We start from the raw sequence: 18,805 nt of genomic DNA, 5'->3' as shown, positions 1-18,805 counted from the left end.
TGGTTTGTACACTCAGTGTAGACGTCCTAACCTACCTATTTCAGGAAATAAATGAAATGTAGTATTAGCCTTATATTTAGCTAATGAATGATGGACTATGCATAAGCTTCTAACTTATAGCCTCTGTCTCTTGCTCAATACACCTGGCCTCTTTCTTTAAAAAACGCTCCTTAGCTCTTGGAGTCCAAGGACTGAGTTTGGGAAACGTTGTCATAGGCTATATATATATAGGATAAAGGCACTATCATTAGGCTTATATTTATGTGCTATGTATACTTTAAAATTACACTTCCTGGTAGAAAAGTGATTTATTCTCGGAATGGAACATTTATAAAATACCGGGAAAATATTAAACCTTGTGGCCTGTCACTCTGGGAACTCACCTGTATGTCACTCTTCATCTACACTCTTAGAAAAGAAGGTGCTATGTAGAACCTGAAAGGTAGAACCAGGTAGAACCATTCTGGGTTTTACAAGGAACAAAAATGGATTATCCTATGGGGACAACTGAAGAACTCTTTTGGAACACTTATCCGAAGAGTGTAATTACAGGTCAGATCACATGGAGTGAATCAGCACCTGCTACAAAGGTCAAAGTTCACAGAAAAGGCAGCCTATATGTTTGCATCTAAGAATACAAGAAGGAAATGTACTTTTCAGTTCACATGGACCCAGTCCCCTTTACATTCAAATTCTGTACAGGCTATTATGCACAGAATGGATTTCTAAACAAAAGAGCGCGTCTCGGCATTGAAGAAAGTCTAAGCACTTTTCACACAGCCATTTTAGAGGATCTAAATGTGCTAGCCAGCAACAACCCTTGATGAATTTGATCAGATTCGTATTAGAACACAAGGGCCCATTATAATAGGATCACAGAAGCCTTTCTTTTTTCTCTCTGCCTGGGTGGATAAGTGGCTTTGTGTGCAAACAGCATCTGAGGCGTAACCAGGTGTAATTAACAGTATCTGAGGCGTAACCAGGTGTAATTAACAGTATCTGAGGCATAATCAGGTGTAATTAACGGAGGGCAGGGAAAGGAAGCGAATCTAACTTACCCGTAGAATCTCCTCCACACAGCTGGAGTCACTGGACAGGCCGACCTGCAGACACACAGAAGAAAAAGGCTGTTGTTAGACAGAGAGGAAGAAAAGGCACCAGATAGTTTCAAAGAGAGTAGCCTAAAGGTAGCCAAAATACATAATGGTAAACTAAAGACCATCTCAACTAATAGATGGTAGTCTAGAGGTTAAGAGTGTTGGGCCAGAATTCGAAAGGTCGCTGGTTCTTATCCCCGAGCTGACTAGGGTGAAACATATGTTGATGTGCTCTTGAGCAAGGCACTTAACCCTAATTTCTCCTGTAAGTTGCTCTGGATAAGAGCGTCTGCTAACTGACTAAACATGTAAAGAATAAAAGAAAGACGATAACCCCCAGAATATGTGATATATTCAGACAACACTTATTGAGTGTTATTTATTATTTAAGTGCAGATAGGCCTAGCTATTCTGTCTAAGAGATGACTGCTAGGGGACAGATAGGCCTAGCTATTCTGTCTAAGAGATGACTGCTAGGGGACAGATAGGCCTAGCTATTCTAGTCTGAGAGATGACTGCTAGGGGACAGATAGGCCTAGCTATTCTAGTCTGAGAGATGACTGCTAGGGGACAGATAGGCCTAGCTATTCTGTCTGAGAGATTACTGCTAAGGGACAGATAGGCCTAGCTAATCAGCTAATCTGTCTGAGAGATGACTGATAGGAGACAGATAGGCCTAGCTATTCTAGTCTGAGAGATGACTGCTAAGGGACAGATAGGCCTAGCTATTCTGTCTGAGAGATGACTGCTAGGGGACAGATAGGCCTATCTATTGTAGTCTGAGAGATGACTGCTAGGGGACAGATAGGCCTAGCTATTCTAGTCTGAGAGATGACTGCTAGGGGACAGATAGGCCTATCTAGTCTGTCTGAGAGATGACTGCTAGGGGACAGATATGCCTATCTAGTCTGTCTGAGAGATGACTGCTAGGGGACAGATAGGCCTATCTCGTCTGTCTGAGAGATGACTGCTAGGGGACAAATAGGCCTAGACATTCTAGTCTGAGAGATGACTGCTAAGGGACAGATAGGCCTAGCTATTCTAGTCTGAGAGATGACTGCTAAGGGACAGATAGGCCTAGCTATTCTGTCTGAGAGATGACTGCTAGGGGACAGATAGGCCTAGCTATTCTAGTCTGAGAGATGACTGCTAGGGGACAGATAGGCCTAGCTATTCTGTCTGAGAGATTACTGCTAAGGGACAGATAGGCCTAGCTAATCAGCTAATCTGTCTGAGAGATGACTGATAGGAGACAGATAGGCCTAGCTATTCTAGTCTGAGAGATGACTGCTAGGGGACAGATAGGCCTATCTATTGTAGTCTGAGAGATGACTGCTAGGGGACAGATAGGCCTAGCTATTCTAGTCTAAGAGATGACTGATAGGGGACAGATAGACCTAGCTATTCAAGTCTAAGAGATGACTGATAGGGGATGACATCGCTCTTCAATGCTCACAAATGGAGCATTGGTAATCAGGCCGTGCCAGCCAGCCAACAGCTATCCCTCTCTCACCCCCTCAGCCCAGACACACAGCAGACTTGGAGCGGACAAGCACTGGCCAAGACAGAGTCAGATAAATCCTAGACCTGGAACGTGCCAAGACTGGGTCAGATAAATCCTAGAACTGGAACGGGCCAGGACTGGATCAGATAAATCCTAGACCTGGAACGGGCTGTGTGTCTGTGGGTGTGTGTAGGCTACAGTATGTCCTATAGTTGATCTCTGGGCTGGCTCATTATACCATACCACCTACAGAGCCACATGGGACCCTGGCTGACTGGCTGGCTCCCACAGTCTGCTCTGCTCTACTAGTGACATCAGCTCAACCCGGGTATGACTGGGGGCATGCTGACACTGGAAAGGTCAGTGGGTCTGAGGAGAGGGTCCGGGGTAGTGGGTAGCAGTGAGGAGTGGGGAGAAGAGTGATGGAGAGAGCAGAGCTGGGCTTTATCCACCTCAGGCTGCATGGAGCTGGGTAGCTACACACAGCATCATCCCCCAGACACTCCCCATGCCATTTGTTGATCTGTCATGTTTTTCCACAGCCCTCCTACTGCCGCTACCCCTCTCTGCCTCTATTTTACACAATGGTGTGATCTGTGTTGAAAAGCTGCTAAACTACATGCAAGAAAACATCCACAGTAAGAATCTATAGTTGGAAATAATATATTGTGGTTTTATGAATATGCATCTCTGCAAAGTACAAGTTCTATTTCATTCTGAGTATCAAAAAACCATGACAGAAAGCAATTATAACACACATAATGGCAGAATGCATTGTTTAACTACTACATCAAATAGCTAATTAGTAAAACTAATAATACCATCTATATTTCACTGGTATTCCTCTCAGGTGATATTAGTGCTTGACTGTTCGTGTCTGTGTGTTTATGACTGAGCCACGCTGCACAGTGCCAGTCAACGGCAGACTGAAGGCATCCTAATTCATCCCAGATCCCACAAGAGGAGATGGAGTCTGTAGGAGCTTTGTAAACAAGCCTCACATACAGACATAAACGTCCTGTTAGCTAAACCACCAGTACATAATATCCTGTTCCCATAGTAACCAACAGATGAGCTCTAATCAGAACGTTCTCTACCATTGTCCTCTGTCTAATAGAAGATACAGAGGCACAGCTTATTACAGCCACACCGGGGTTCATATCCCTGTCACCTGTGGTGAACCCCATTTAGAATCCAGGCATGACTCTCGCAGGTTCTCTACGTCTGCTTTCTTCTTCTGCCTCTGGAATGAACACCAAATGTCAACGATATAAAGAGGCATCCCAGTTCAGTGACAAACTGTTTACACCCGCTCTGAGAGGCTTGGGCTTGTCGGGATCAAGTCAGATGTGACAGATATCTGGGTTCTTAATGCAGTGTTTATGTCATGGTTTTGATATTGGAGCTAATGGGAGTCGGCTGAGATAAAACAAAGAGCAGCAGTCACAGTGCAGCCGGCTGGCTGACATAAATTGTGGAATTTCAGATAGCATTTGACAAAGGCATTTCCAATGGGTTGAGAAGTGTGTTTACAGCCGCATTAAAGCAAGGAGTCACCTTCATTTCTTATATTCCCCCAAGTTATTTTAGAAAACGACTGGAACAGAACTATCCAGCTGAGATCTTATTTCCTCACTCAGGCAGGGTTCTCTATGTACCTGCCATTCCAGTCAGATTGAATGGGCATTGGGCTTACAAATGATTTCTCTGATATAGGCAAATTTCCCATGGGAATAAAAGCTTTGCAAGATGCCAGTGTTCCAGAATAGCATGGGCCCATGGCCAATGTAAAATACAAATGAGAAATGCTTTCAGATCTAATTCTCTAAAATTCCATGTTAAAAACCATTTGTGTGGACAGAGTATGGACTGTAAAGTGTATGCAGAATTCTAAAATCATGAGGGATCGAAAAACACAGAGGATCCAATAGTGAATATTGAGCAGCTCAGTGTTACAACTGGTGACCACTGACAAGTTTTAATCACACTAAAGCAGTTCATTGTGTATTTTGATGAATTTAACATGCTTCTATTCATGTGAGAAAAAAATATTCAATTTTATGTGGCATGGCAAACCAGACAAAGTTAAAAAGGGCCTATTCATATCATGAACATGAGTTTGGAGGGTTAAAACGATGAAATATTAAAGCATTAAACCTCTCAGGAGTGGTTGTCGAGTCATAATGGCTGTGTTAAGATGGACCTATAAACAGTACTGTTAGGAGGTCTGAAAAAACACAATCAATCAATGGGAAATGTAATTATACTCTTAAGTATTTATTCTTAGGGCAATCCCAGTAGAAATGGTACAAATAGAGGTTCCATCGAAATACAAAATAGTATTGCAATGGACTGGGATTTATGGGTTAGTCTGCAGACATCTGAAGGTGTAATTAAGATTAGAGGGTTGGTTGGTTGATTTGATGATGATGTACTTGGAGTCCAGTATAAATATGAAGGGACTATACATGTTGTTTTTAAAAAAAACACAAAAAAAATGATTTAAGTAATATTATTTGATAAACTAATCTGTCTGCTAGTTTCATAGCTGATGTAAAATGCTTGGTGTTTTTCTCACAGGGAAAGAGCAATGCATTTTAATTGGCGGATGCAGATATCACTAGAAGTGTCCCTAATCTCTCTCCAAGTTCTTTTTTTTTGTCACGACACAGGAGAATGGAAAAAAAGAAGAACAAAATGGAGGAAAAAATGTCATTCACCTCGTTCTGCAAGACTGCAGAACGCTTTCAGGGGAAAAGAAGACGTATTCCTTTGAATGATGTGCGGATCCGGGGAATATTGCAGAGGCAATTACTGGGGCAGAAATCAGTTTTCTCTGAAATAGCTGTTGAGAAAAGCGTCTGCACATCAACAACAGATAAGATGTATGTGGCACAAGGCTTTGATGCTCTCTGCAACAGCTCAAATTGTGCTTAAAAAGTGGAAGAGCAGCTCCAGGAACAAATAGGTAGATTTGAACATTAGATGAGAAGCAGCTCACAGAGGGTTTTCTATCTGTCTATCCTTCTGACAATGGACGGATGAACAAACAAGAGGGAAAACATGATAGATGACAGAAAAAACGACAACACAGATAGTCACAGAAAATCACATAGCATAGTCGACACATTCATGGGCTGATATATAGAAACAGATGAATAGATGCACTATGAGATGAATTGTTTTATATTTTTTGTTGTTTTCCATTGCAGGTCTTCACAAAAAACCTAAGCGTGATATGAAACAATTTGAGTATACATCTTCATCGACAACGACAGTTTTCTAGTAGGAAAGTTGCACTTTACAGCAGTTACAGTGCCTTTGGAAAGTATTCAGACCCTTTGACTTTTTCCACATTGTCATGTTACAGCCTTATTTTAAAATTGATTAAAATGTTGTTGTTTTTTTCATCAATCTACACACAATACCTCATAGTGAGAAAGCAAAAACAGGTTTTTAGACATTTTTGCTACTAACTTTTATTTAAAAAAAATATCACATTTACATACAGCTGAAGTTGTAAGTTTAGCCAAATAAACTTAAACACAGTTTTTCACAATTCCTGACATTTAATCAGAGTAAAAATTCCCTGTATTTGGTAAATTAGGATTATCACTTTATTTTAAGAATGTGAAATGTCAGAATAATAGTAGAGAGAATGATTTATTTCAGCTTTTATTTCGTTCATCACATTCCCAGTGGGTCAGAAGTTTACATACACTCAATTAGTATTTGGTAGCATTGGTTTTAAATTGTTTAACTTGGGTCAAACGTTTCGGGTAGCCTTCCACAAGCTTCCCACAATAAATTGGGTGAATTTTGACCCATTCCTCCTGACAGAGCTGGTATAACTGAGGCAAGTTCGTAGGCCTCCTTGCTTGCACACAATTTTTCAGTTCTGCCCACAAATTTTCCATGGGATTGAGGTCAGGGCTTTGTGATGGCCACTCCAATACCTTGACTTTGTTGTCCTTAAGTCATTTTACCACAACTTTGTAAGTATGCTTGGGGTCATTGTCCATTTGGAAGACCCATTTGCGACCAAGCTTTAACTTCCTGACTGATGTCTTGAGATGTTGCTTCAATATATCCACATAATTTTCCTACCTCATGATGCCATCTATTTTGTGAAGTGCACCAGTCCCTCCTGCAGCAAAGCACCCCCACAACATGATGCTGCCACCCTCGGCTTGCAAGCCTCCCCTTTTTTCCTCCGAACATAATGATGGTCATTATGGCCAAACAGTTCTATTTTTGTTTCATCAGACCAGAGGACATTTCTCCAGAAAGTACGATCTTTGTCCCCATGTGCAGTTGCAAACCGTAGTCTGGCTTTTTCATGGCGGTTTTGGAGCAGTGGCTTCTTCCTTGCTGAGTGGCCTTTCAGCTTATGTCGACATAGGACTCGTTTTACAGTGGATATAGACACTTTTGTACCTGTTTCCTCCAGCATCTTCACAGGGTCCTTTGCTGTTGTTCTGGGATTGATTTGCACTTTTCGCACCAAAGTATGTTCATCTCTAGGAGATAGAACGCGTCTCCTTCCTGAGCGGTATGACGGCCGCATGGTCCCATGGTGTTTATACTTGCATACTACTGTTTGTTCAGATGAACATAGTACCTTCAGGTGTTTGGAAATTGCTCCCAAGGATGAACCAGACTTGTGGAGGTCTACAATTTTCTTGGCTGATTTCTTTTGATTTTCCCATGATGTCAAGCAAAGAGGCACTGAGTTTGAAGGTAGGCCTTGAAATACATCCCCAGGCACACCTCCAAATTATGTCAATTGGCCTATCAGAAGCTTCTAAAGCCATGACTTAATTTTCTGGAATTTTCCAAGCTGTTTGAAGGCACAGTCAACTTAGTGGATGTAAACTTCTGACCCACTGGAATTGTGATACAGTGAATTATAAGTGAAATAATCTGTCTGTAAACAATAGTTGGAACAATTACTTGTGTCATGCACAAAGTAGATGTCCTAACCGACTTGCCAAAACTATAGTTTGTTAACAAGAAATGTGTGGGGTGGTTGAAAAACAACTTTAATGACTGCAACCTAAGTGTATGTAAACTTCCCACTTCAACTGTCAGTATTCAAAGCCTTTACTCAGCACTTTGTTGAAGCATCTTTGGCAGCAATTACAGCCTTGAGTCTTCCTGAATATGACGTTATAAGCTTGGCACACCTGTATTTGGGGAGTTTCTCCCATTCTTCTCTGCATATCCTCTCAAGCTCTGTCAGGTTTCATCCAGACATGGAATGCAGGCCATAGAGTTGAATATTGGTTTCACCAGACCAGAGCATCTTGTTTCTCGTGGTCTGAGAGTCTTTAGGTGCCTTTTGGCAAACTCCAAGCGGGCAGTCATGTGACTTTTACTGAAGAGTGGCTTCTTTCTGGCCACTCAACCATAAAAGCCTGATTGGTGAAGTGCTGAGAGATGGTTCTATTTCTGGAAGGTTCTCCCATCTCCACAGAGGAACTCTGGATTTCTGTCAGAGTGACTATCAGGTTCTTGGTCACCTCCTTGACCAAGGCCCTTCTACCCCGATTGCTTAGTTTGGCTGGGCAGCCAGCTTTAGGAAGAGTCTTGGTGGTTCCAAACTTCTTCCATTTAAAAATGATAGAGGCCACTGTGTTCTTGGGGAACTTCAATGCTGCAGACATTTTTTGGTACCCTTCCCCAGATCTGTGCCTCGACACAATCTTGCCTTGGAGCTCAACAAACAATTCCTTCGACATCATGGCTTGGTTTTTGCTCTGACAGGCACTGTCAACTGTGGGACCTTACATAGACAGGAGTGTGCCTTTTCAAATCATGTCCAATCAATGGAATTTACCACATGTGGACTCCAATCAAGTTGTAGAAACATCTCAAGGATGATCAATTGAAACAGGCTGCACCTGAGCTCAATTTCGAGTCTCATAGCAGAGATATCTCACAGAGAGACTAGTTTATGAGTGACTCTTGACCCAGCAGAGATATCTCACAGAGAGCCTAGTGATATGAGTGACTCTTGACCCAGCAGAGATATCTCACATACTAACAGACATACAGAGGAACATGTACAACAGAATAACTAATGTTTCCTATGTAGACTGAAAAAGTCTTTCAGCAAGCAGGTCTTTGAACTGGCAGATCAACAGAGTGATCTGATTCAGTGATCTCTCTCCTGACAGATTTGACAGCAGCTATTGTGAGGAACACGCTCTAACCACTAGGATACCTGCCACCAGCTACTGTTCAAACAATGAACAAACATCATTGTAGCCTTGTTAGAATCCCCTCAAAGGGTGCTTTGTTTAGAAGTAATAACTATGTGATTCAAGGCTATTTTGAAATGGTAAAAACAGCTGTAGCCATGTGTGTTTTTTAAATGATCTAATACGGGACTGAATACATTCAATCAGCAAATTAAACTGGGAAAATGTTGAAGGTTACTCTGGAAAGTATAAGAATATTTGCCAGGGCATATTATTTAGAAATCTGATTATTTTCCATGTGGGAAGCTAAGAGGCTTGCTTGCTGTTTTTAGCTATCTAGCTAGCAAGAGGCTAGCAGAGTAGTCTACAGTCTACTGGCAGGCAGAGCAATACAATCTCTGCTTTGTGATTGTTGCTATTTGGGAGTCTACATATACATGGACCGGCGAAGTAACCAAAAGGTGCACTTTGCTCCAAAAAATCTGACTCCACCCAAGTGCACACACACGTGGTAAATGACAGAGTGATATGTTTATAGATCTTAAGAGGTGTCTCATTACTTTCTGAAAGTAATCTGTTATACAGTAGCATGCAGCTGCATGCTAAAGCCTTTACATGTTTCTGAAAGTAATCTGTTATACAGTAGCATGTAGCTGCATGCTAAAGCCTTTACAGGTTTCTGAAAGTAATCTGTTATACAGTAGGATGCAGCTGCATGCTAAAGCCTTTACATGTTTCTGAAAGTAATCTGTTATACAGTAGCATGTAGCTGCATGCTAAAGCCTTTACAGGTTTCTGAAAGTAATCTGTTATACAGTAGGATGCAGCTGCATGCTAAAGCCTTTACAGGTTTCTGAAAGTAATCTGCCATATAGTAGCATGCAGCTAAAGCCTTTAAAAGTTGCCTGTTGCTGTGCTTAGGTACTCTAAAACATCTGATGATGAGGACACAACGATGTTAAATGCTTCACAGGGTCCCTTGCTGTTCTGAAACGTCTGAGAGGTGTCAGTGTGTGCATGCAGGGTATCCATGAGAGATGAGTGCGCCTGTGCTACCTTCACAAAAGCCATTTAAAATGAAGTGTAGAAATCAGATTAAATGTGTGAAAACCAGCTCCCACAATAAAACAATGTGGAAAAAGAGGGATCTTTGAGCCAGAATAAAAGCAGCAAGCAGGGGATGTGGAATACAACGGAGAACCAAAACAATCAGAAGCCCATTGAATTCAATGAAGTACCTGATTATAACGATCCTGTAGAAAATGTATTTGGCATATGCCATGAGTACTGGAAGTAGGACTGTGGAATTGCTGGAACTAAGCATGTTAGTGAGTCACTGTGCAACAGAACAATCTTTCTGTTGTCCTTTTAATTGTGGTATTGTTGGAAAACGTCGGTGAGCATTGAAAAGGGTATGTAGAGTGTGGAGGTTGGAATGTCCATTTAGAATGCTACTGGCTGCCTGTGGCTGCTGTTTAGGTCATCTTTGGCAGTCTTGAGTCAAATTTGTCTGATTTAATTGATTGTAAGAAGAGAATGTACTTTGCATAATAAACATAAAGGAGGCATACTTAGTATATTTATAAAAATACTGAGGTACTGTATCTGTATTGTTGATTTAATCAAAACATATAATGTTTCATTGCTGTGTCTGACATGGCATAAATAGGAATTAGGCAGTCATTGTAAATAAGAATTTGCTCTTAACTGACTTGCCTAGTTAAAAAAAGGTAAAAATGTAAATAGCTGAGATCATTTGGTTATCAATACGTTGTGTTACTAAATATACTACTTGTCAGATCAGCTTCAATATCTACACAACACTGCCCTTACTGCAAAGTAAGGAATAATACGATGAGTTTCAAAATATGAAGAGATGCTTAGCATGAGCCACCCATTTTTTAAATGAAAAACGACATGCACGAACTGTGCTACGCTCCAAATAGCTGCGTTGCGTAAACTCTGCCGAGGCTCTTAGAGCTAATCCATAATTATTTGATCTTTCTCATTCTCTCCTCTCTTTCCTTCCCAAGCTTGTTGCTCTGCCCTAGGCCCCGTGGGACAGTGTTCTATGTGTGGGGCTGCTGAGGCATGGACACTAACACAGGGAGACACCCAGCTGGGATGAGTGGAGGGGAAGAGACTCCCCTGTCAGGCGCTGCACAGGCCCTGCCACCTCCGCTTAGCGTGACGCCGGCCATGAGGCCAAACAACAGTGTGGCAAACCAGTAGGTAGACATACATACATACGTACGTACGTACATACATACATACATACATACATACATACATACATACATACATACATACTAGAGGTCGACTGATTTATCGGAATGGCCGATCAATTAGGGCCGATTTCAAGTTTTCATAACAATCGGAAATAGGTATTTTTGGACACCGATTTGGCCGATTTGTATTTTAATTGTATTTTTACACCTTTATTTAATCTTTATTTAACTAGGCAAGTCAATTGAGAACACATTCTTATTTTCAATGACGGCCTAGGAACGAACGGTGGGTTAACTGCTTCGTTCAGGGGCAGAACCACAGATTTTCACCATGTCAGCTCGGAGATTCAATCTTGAAACCTTACAGTTAACTAGTTCAACGCTCTAACCACCTGATTACATTGCACTCCATGAGGAGCCTGCCTGTTACGTGAATGCAGTAAGCCAAGGTAAGTTGCTAGCTAGCATTAAACTTATCTTATAAAAAACAATCAATCAATCATAATCACTAGTTAACTACACATGGTTGATATTACTCATTTATCTAGCTTATCCTGCATTGCATATAATCGATGTCGTTGCTCCAATGTGTACCTAACCATAAACATCAATGCCTTTCTTAAAATCAATACACAGAAGTATATATTTTTAAAACTGCATATTTAGCTAAAAGAAATCCAGGTTAGCAGGCAATATTAAACAGGTGAAATTGTGTCACTTCTCTTGCGTTCATTGCACACAGAGTCAGTGTATATGCAACAGTTTGGGCCGCCTAATTTGCCAGAATTTTATGTAATTATGACCTAGCATTGAAGGTTGTGCAATGTAACAAGACTATTTAGACTTATGGATGTCAACCGTTCCGTATTTCACTGAAAGAATAAACGTCTTGTTATCGAGATGATAGTTTCCGGAGACTACCATATGAATGACCTAAGGCTCGTATTTCTGTGTGTTATTATGTTATAACTAAGTCTATGATTTGATGAGCAGTCTGACTGAGCGATGGTAGGCACCAGCAGGCTTGTAAGCATTAATTCAAACAGCACTTTCGTGCGTTTGACAGCAGCTCTTCGCTGTGCTTCAAGCATTGCGCTGTTTATGACTTCAAGCCTATCAACTCCCGGGATTAGACTGGTGTAACCGATGTGAAATGGCTAGCTAGTTAGCGGGGTGCGCGCTAATAGCGTTTCAAACATCACTCGCTCTGAGACTTGGAGTGGTTGTTCCCCTTGCTCTGCATGGGTAACGCTGCTTTGAGGGTGGCTGTTGTCGATGTGTTTCTGGTTCGAGCCCAGGGAGGAGCGAGGAGAGGGACGGAAGCTATACTGTTACACTGGCAATACTAAAGTGCCTATAAGAACATCCAATAGTCAAAGGTTAATGAATTACAAAAGGTATAGAGAGAAATAGTCCTATAATTCCTATAATAACTACAACTTAAAACTTCTTACCTGGGAATATTGAAGACTCATGTTAAAAGGAACCACCAGCTTTCATATGTTCTCATGTTCTGAGCAAGGAACTTAAACGTTAGCTTTCTTACATGGCACACATTGCACTTTTACTTTCTTCTCCAACACTTTGTTTTTGCATTATTTAAACCAAATTGAACATGTTTCATTATTTATTTGAGGCTAAATTGATTTTATTTATGTAATATATTAAGTTAAAATAAGTGTTCATTCAGTATTGTTGTAATTGTCATTATTACAAATTTAAAAACATAAAATCGGCTGATTAATCAGTATTGGCTTTTTTTGGTCCTCCAATAATCAGTATCGGTATCGGCGTTGAAAAATCATAATCGGTCGACCTCTAATACATACATACATACATACATACATACATACATACAGACAGACAGACAGACAGACAGACAGACAGACAGACAGACAGACAGACAGACAGACAGACAGACAGACAGACAGACAGACAGACAGACAGACAGACAGACAGACAGACAAGAAGACAGACAATCACAAACACAAACAGACTGACAGAAAATCCTAAACACAAACAGACATACAGTACAGACAGACAGACCGGCAGGCAGACAGCTAGACACTTCACAGACACACAACACTTCACGGACACATCCAAACACCCAAATAAATACTGTAATACAAACCTATCCTATAATATGAAATGGAGCACTGGCCCAGTCACTGGACATAGAGTTAGAGGCCCAGCCTGCGCTCCAGCCTCCTCCACAGAATGCACTCACCCTGGGGCTCAGCGTGCAGCCCTGCCTGTCCCTACCTCAGCCGCTCCCAGCGCTTACACCACCAAACAGATGGAACAAAGGAACCTAATTACCATGCAAAGCACAACATCCTTCAGATGCTAGGGGAAGCAGGCAGGGAGAACGCTAGCTGGTCCTGCAGGGGAGATCTCCCACCCATATGACCACCCAGGCATAAAGCAGAGGTCCCAGCTAGGCTGCAGGATGGGAGATGTGTAATCTCTAGGTACTTTAATTCACTATTAATCTTTCTTGCTAATCATTCAGCATGACACCCCGGATGCCTGGAGCAACAGCCTGGCTGAGGCAGCAAGCCCTCTTCTCCTCTCTCCACTCCTCTCAGGGTAAAGTAATGAGCTCTGCCAGCATTAACAAATTATACAGTAGGAAGACGGGATCATTGAGGGAGAGAGGAGACAAACGAAGGTAATTATAATGGCTACTCTAGGAGAATCCCAGTACATCAGCTCAAAAAGCTGACCTTTATTTTGGGGACACTAAGGAACGTTGTGTCAGGAGGGCAGCCAGCATCTGAGAGAGGGGGAGATTATTAGGGGGGCTAATGATAGCATGTCACTGTAGGTGTAAAGGCTCCCTCCAACACAATTAGCTAATGGATTAAATACACCTGCTGCTGAACTGAGGCCCTCAGGGGCCCGACGCTTAGATCCTCTCATCTCTCACATAGAAAGGAAATACTCTCAAAAACAATGGCATGTTTTAAAGGATCTAAGCGTCGGGCCCCTGAGGGCCACCCCCTGAGGGCCTCGGTTCAGCAGCAGGTGTATTTAACCCATTAGCTAATTGTGGTGGAGGGAGCCTTTACAGCTACAGTGGAACGCCATCATTAGCCCCATCATATAATTTCCCTCTCTCTCACTTTCAGTGCTTCAATCACAGAACGGTATATGCATCATGGCCAGAGGGAATTAAAGTGGTAAATTACCTAGAGATCTATACTGTAAGCTATCTCAAACAAGTAATGCTGTATGTTTCAACACTGTTACCGTGGAGAGTGTGAATGAGGTCATAGAGCGGGCGGTGCTGGAGCCCTTGGCTTTCCCAGCATGCCACAGGGCTCCTTGTCTTGGCCCCTGCACCCCTCACTACTGAGCAGGCTTTCTTTTACCCTGTCCTCGTCATTCTTCCATCCAAACATACCTCCACCTCTGCCCGCAATAGACTACCACTGAGCAGCAGCAGTTTCTTTCATATCCATTCCAATTATTAGCCCTGACGTCAGCCTAAGTTCCTTCTCATATCCTAATTATCTGTACCAATTTACATTTTGGCTTGGACTCTGCAAAGGAACTATGTTAATGTAAATGTTCCCGTCAGTCCAAGAGCCATTTAATTTAGGCCACATAACAGACCAATTAAATATGCTATTTATGCACAGTATGCAACTTTATTCTGAGTCTCCACTGCATTTCATCATTATGAGATAGAGAGAGAGAGAGAGAGAGAGAGAGAGAGAGAGAGAGAGAGAGAGAGAGAGAGAGAGAGAGAGAGAGAGAGAGAGAGAGAGAGAGAGAGAGAGAGAGAGAGAGAGAGAAGAGGGAAAGCTGATGGATAATGTTGAAGGGACACTCAGGTCCTCCTTAGATATAATGATTAAGGGAATTCATTCTGGAGCAGACTGCAGACGCAAATGATGTGGCTATGCTCTTAGGATAGAGGTCAATGTCTGAGCTGAAGCAAAAAAACGAGCAGGGATTGGTAGGAGGATGACTAAATGTAGTATTGTATACATAGTATGAACTATGTGCACTATGCTACAACAGAATATGTATTTGCTACAACAGAAAAGCTGCTTCAGTAGAGTGCAAGGTGGCTTGGCAGTGTTTCAAACACTATTATCAAACAGCTCTGGACACTATGGCCCTTCACAGGCAGCTACAAACAACTTCTGTAGCTAATATCAATGAAAATATACAACAAACACATTTGCTGTCATTCAACTACTAACACACAGCTTTTGTTTCCGTATCGTTTACATTTCATCAAATAAAAGGTCTGCTTTAAAGGCGTGAAGCTGCTGTGATTACAGTGTGTAGCTACGTGGGTGCAGATAAATAAATGGTGCTTTGTTGACGTTCTTAGAGAGTCATCTGGGGAGAAGACACAAGGCTGATGAAAGGAAGCCAGTGAGATATGAAATATGAATGAGGATAGACACACTAACACACACTGTGATGTTCACTGTCAAGTTGTACATATTTGAGGAGTTGTATTGTTCTTGCCTTGCTACTGATGAACAAGTCAACTGTGCAGAGTTGTAAGTGACGTGTCCAGTTATAGTGATTGGCAGCTGGCATCAGTTAGATGGCAGTTTCACTTTAGAAAACAAAATGAGCAACACATGAACAAGAGGAGAAAACAGGACTTTGGCAGATGGGTAGCCATATGGGGAGGACAGTAGGCTTGGGCTGCATACTGTATATTTGGAAATAGCCACGGGATGGTTTTTCAATACCGATGAAACTATTTCTTTGAAATTTTTCAACAAATTTTCATATTTCTAGCTATTTTTTAAGTAAATAACTGCAGTCAACTTGTGCAATATGTTAGGAGATAAAGCAGATTTATTTCACCTGACACATTATTTTACATTATGACGTTTCTTAGTTCCCCAGCACAGTTGAGCTAGTCACGTGTTAGTTTGTAAATAGCACAACAGGAGCTGTGTATTGACAGGGGTCGCATTTTATATTGAAAGGCAGCAGTGTTTTTTGCTTCAAAGGTGTGTTCAGGGACGTGCAACTATAGTTTTCCTTCATGGAAAATATATTAGTGCAACACATTTGGAAGAAAATGACTTCATTTCCATCAGATAACAACAGAAGTGCAACGCTATTTGGCTGGAGCCACATAAGAGGCTAAATGAGCTTACAATGAAAAAGCAAGTTATTTTGTGCAAAAACGATGCATGGCCATCATATTTCTAATGTTCATCATAAAAAGAATGTAGCCAGCTACACTTCCTAATGTTTTACTTAAAGTTAATCTTGCATTTTACTGGAGAAAAATAGACTGAAGCTACACATCAGTTGGAACGCTGTCTGCTGATAGAGCGCTGGTTGGTTAATTCTCATCCAAATTTTAGAACTGAAGCTCAAAATTCGTTTGATGCCGAGCAAAAATTACAATAAGAACCATTTTAGATCTGCGTGTACAAAACGCATCAAGATGCACTATAAATACAGAAGTATGTGGACACCCCTTCAAGTTAGTGGATTTGGCTATTTCAGCCACACCTGTTGCTGACAGGTGTATAAAATCGAGCACACAGCCATGACATCTCCATAGACAAACATTGGCAGTAGAATGGCCTTACTGAAAAGCTCAGTGACTTTCAATGTGGCACAATCATAGGATGTCACCTTTCCAACAAGTCAGTTCGTCAAATTTCTGCCTTGCTAGAGCTTCCTCGGTCAACTGTAAGTGGTGTTATTTTGAAGTCGAAACATCTAGGAGCAACAACGGCTCAGCCGCGAAGTGGTATGCCACACAAGCTCACAGAACGTGATGCTGAGTGCTGAAGCGCGTAGCGTGTAAAACCTCGCAACACCCTCTACCAAGTTCCGAACTGCTTCTGGAAGCAACGTCAGCACAATAACTGTTCGTCAGGAGCTTCATGAAATGGGTTTCCATCGCTGAGCAGCTGCACTCAAGCCTAAGATCACCATGCACAATGCCAAGCTTCGGCTGGAGTGGTGTAAAGCTTGCCGCCATTGGACTCTGGAGCAGTGGAAATGCGTTCTCTGGAGTGATGAATCATGCTTCACCATCTGGCAGTCTGATGGACAAATCTGAGTTTGGCGGATGCCAGGAGAACGCTACCTGCTCGAATGCATAGTGCCAACTGTAAAGTTTGGTGGAGGAGGAATAATGGGTCTGTTTTTCATTGTTTGGGCTAGACCCCTTAGTTCCAGTGAAAGGAAATCTTAAAACTACAGCATACAATGACATGCTTGATGATTGCGCATCCAACTTTGTGCCAACTGTTTGGGGAAGGCCCTTTCCTGTTTCAGCATGGCAATGCCCCCATGCATGAAGCAAGGTCCATACAGAAATGGTTTGTCGAGATCGGTGTGGAAAAACTTGACTGGTCTGCACATAGCCCTGATCTCAACCCCATCGAACAGTTGGAACGCCGACTGTGAGCCAGGCCTAATCACCCAACATCAGTGCCCGACCTCACTAATGCTCTTGTGGCTGAATGGAAGCAAATCCCTGCAGCAATCTAGAGGAAAGCCTTCCCAGAAGAGTGGAGGCCGTTATAGCAGCAAAGGGGGGAACAACTCCATATTAATGCACATGATTTTGGAATGACGTGTTGATGAGCAGGTGTACACATACTTTTTGTCATGTAGTGTATTTCTTATGCATTAACACAAACCCTAGTTTAACTTTCTATATAAGTAAGTGGCTGAATTAATAAGGTGACGGGGCATCATATTGTCTTAGGTTTCTGCTGTGTTTGAGAAGTCAAAGCCTTTCGGATTAGTTATTTGTACAGCTGCCACTGCTTTCTTGATTTCATTTTTTCACTCTCTGTTCTCAGCGGTCTGCTCCTCCTCCCTCTTCTTAGAATAGGCAGGCCGGTTGCCCTAGCGACTCAAACTCCACACAGAAACAGCTTGTAGACCTGCTGTTGGAGAGCCAGTACTGCATGCGTCAAAACTTTGTTCATTTGTGCAATGTCGCTCGTTCTTATTCGCTTGTAAATGTCCAAACTCCCCAAAAATTATACTCAGTAGCTCCTATCTATATCTTTATGAGCTGGATTGCCTGTCTTTGCAATTCATTTATTTCCGTTTAAGATCGTTAGCATATTTAGCTAGCACCTCCATGGAAATTCGCTATTACTTGTGCTAATTATGTTAGCATTCTGGTAATAGACGCCACATGGGCTTTTTTTGGGGGTCACCCCCTTGTGTAATACCATATTATCCTGGGGTGAGAGAAGGATGGTATGACGATATGAAAATCTGGATACAGCTCAAACCTAGAGCCGAGAGCTCCAAACATGATTGTTCCAAATACAACTATACAGAGACCGGATTATAAAAATATGGCACTTACCTAACTGTGATATACTGCCTACAGCTGTTTTTTCTTCCATACATTCCAATTTCACTTCAGCAGTGTATTACTGAGCAGGTGAGCGCACACACACACCATCTTAGCGGACCGGCATATAAACAGTGTTGAGTGACTTTGAGCAGTGGGACCGCAGGGGCTATCATGTGCACTTGTCTCAGAGGGCATTTGTGTCTGCTGATTGTGTCGGCTGTCAAGGCCACATTACTGATGGCTCCTGACTTCAATTAATTTTCATCTAGTGGAGAGGCATAGTGAGAGGGGGCGGTCCACTGTGACATACAAACCACACCGCACCGCTCCAAATCACTGACTATTCATCTATTCAAATTAGGCTCCTGGGCTGAGCCAATAGCTGCCTGTTCCTTCTAGGCACACAGTGGAGAGGACAACATGATGATGACTAACTACATTACATGAAC

General features: G+C 42.1%; 1 protein-coding gene across 1 annotated transcript in view; it reads right to left on the bottom strand.

Annotated features, from left to right (window-relative positions):
- Positions 1-18,805, bottom strand: part of LOC110504399 (AF4/FMR2 family member 2) — a 296,104-nt gene that overhangs the window by 155,379 nt on the left and 121,920 nt on the right. The window contains exon 5 of the mRNA XM_036970067.2: positions 1,059-1,103. Within this exon, the coding sequence (XP_036825962.1) occupies positions 1,059-1,103 (45 nt within the window). The remainder of the gene's footprint in view (positions 1-1,058; positions 1,104-18,805) is intronic.

The sequence above is a fragment of the Oncorhynchus mykiss genome, chromosome 25 (genome assembly GCF_057628025.1).
Source record: "Oncorhynchus mykiss isolate SJ-2025 chromosome 25, ASM5762802v1, whole genome shotgun sequence".
NCBI lineage: Eukaryota > Metazoa > Chordata > Actinopteri > Salmoniformes > Salmonidae > Oncorhynchus > Oncorhynchus mykiss.
The sequence above is the reverse complement of the archived record's forward strand: the minus strand, read 5'-3'. Positions and strand labels throughout refer to the sequence as shown.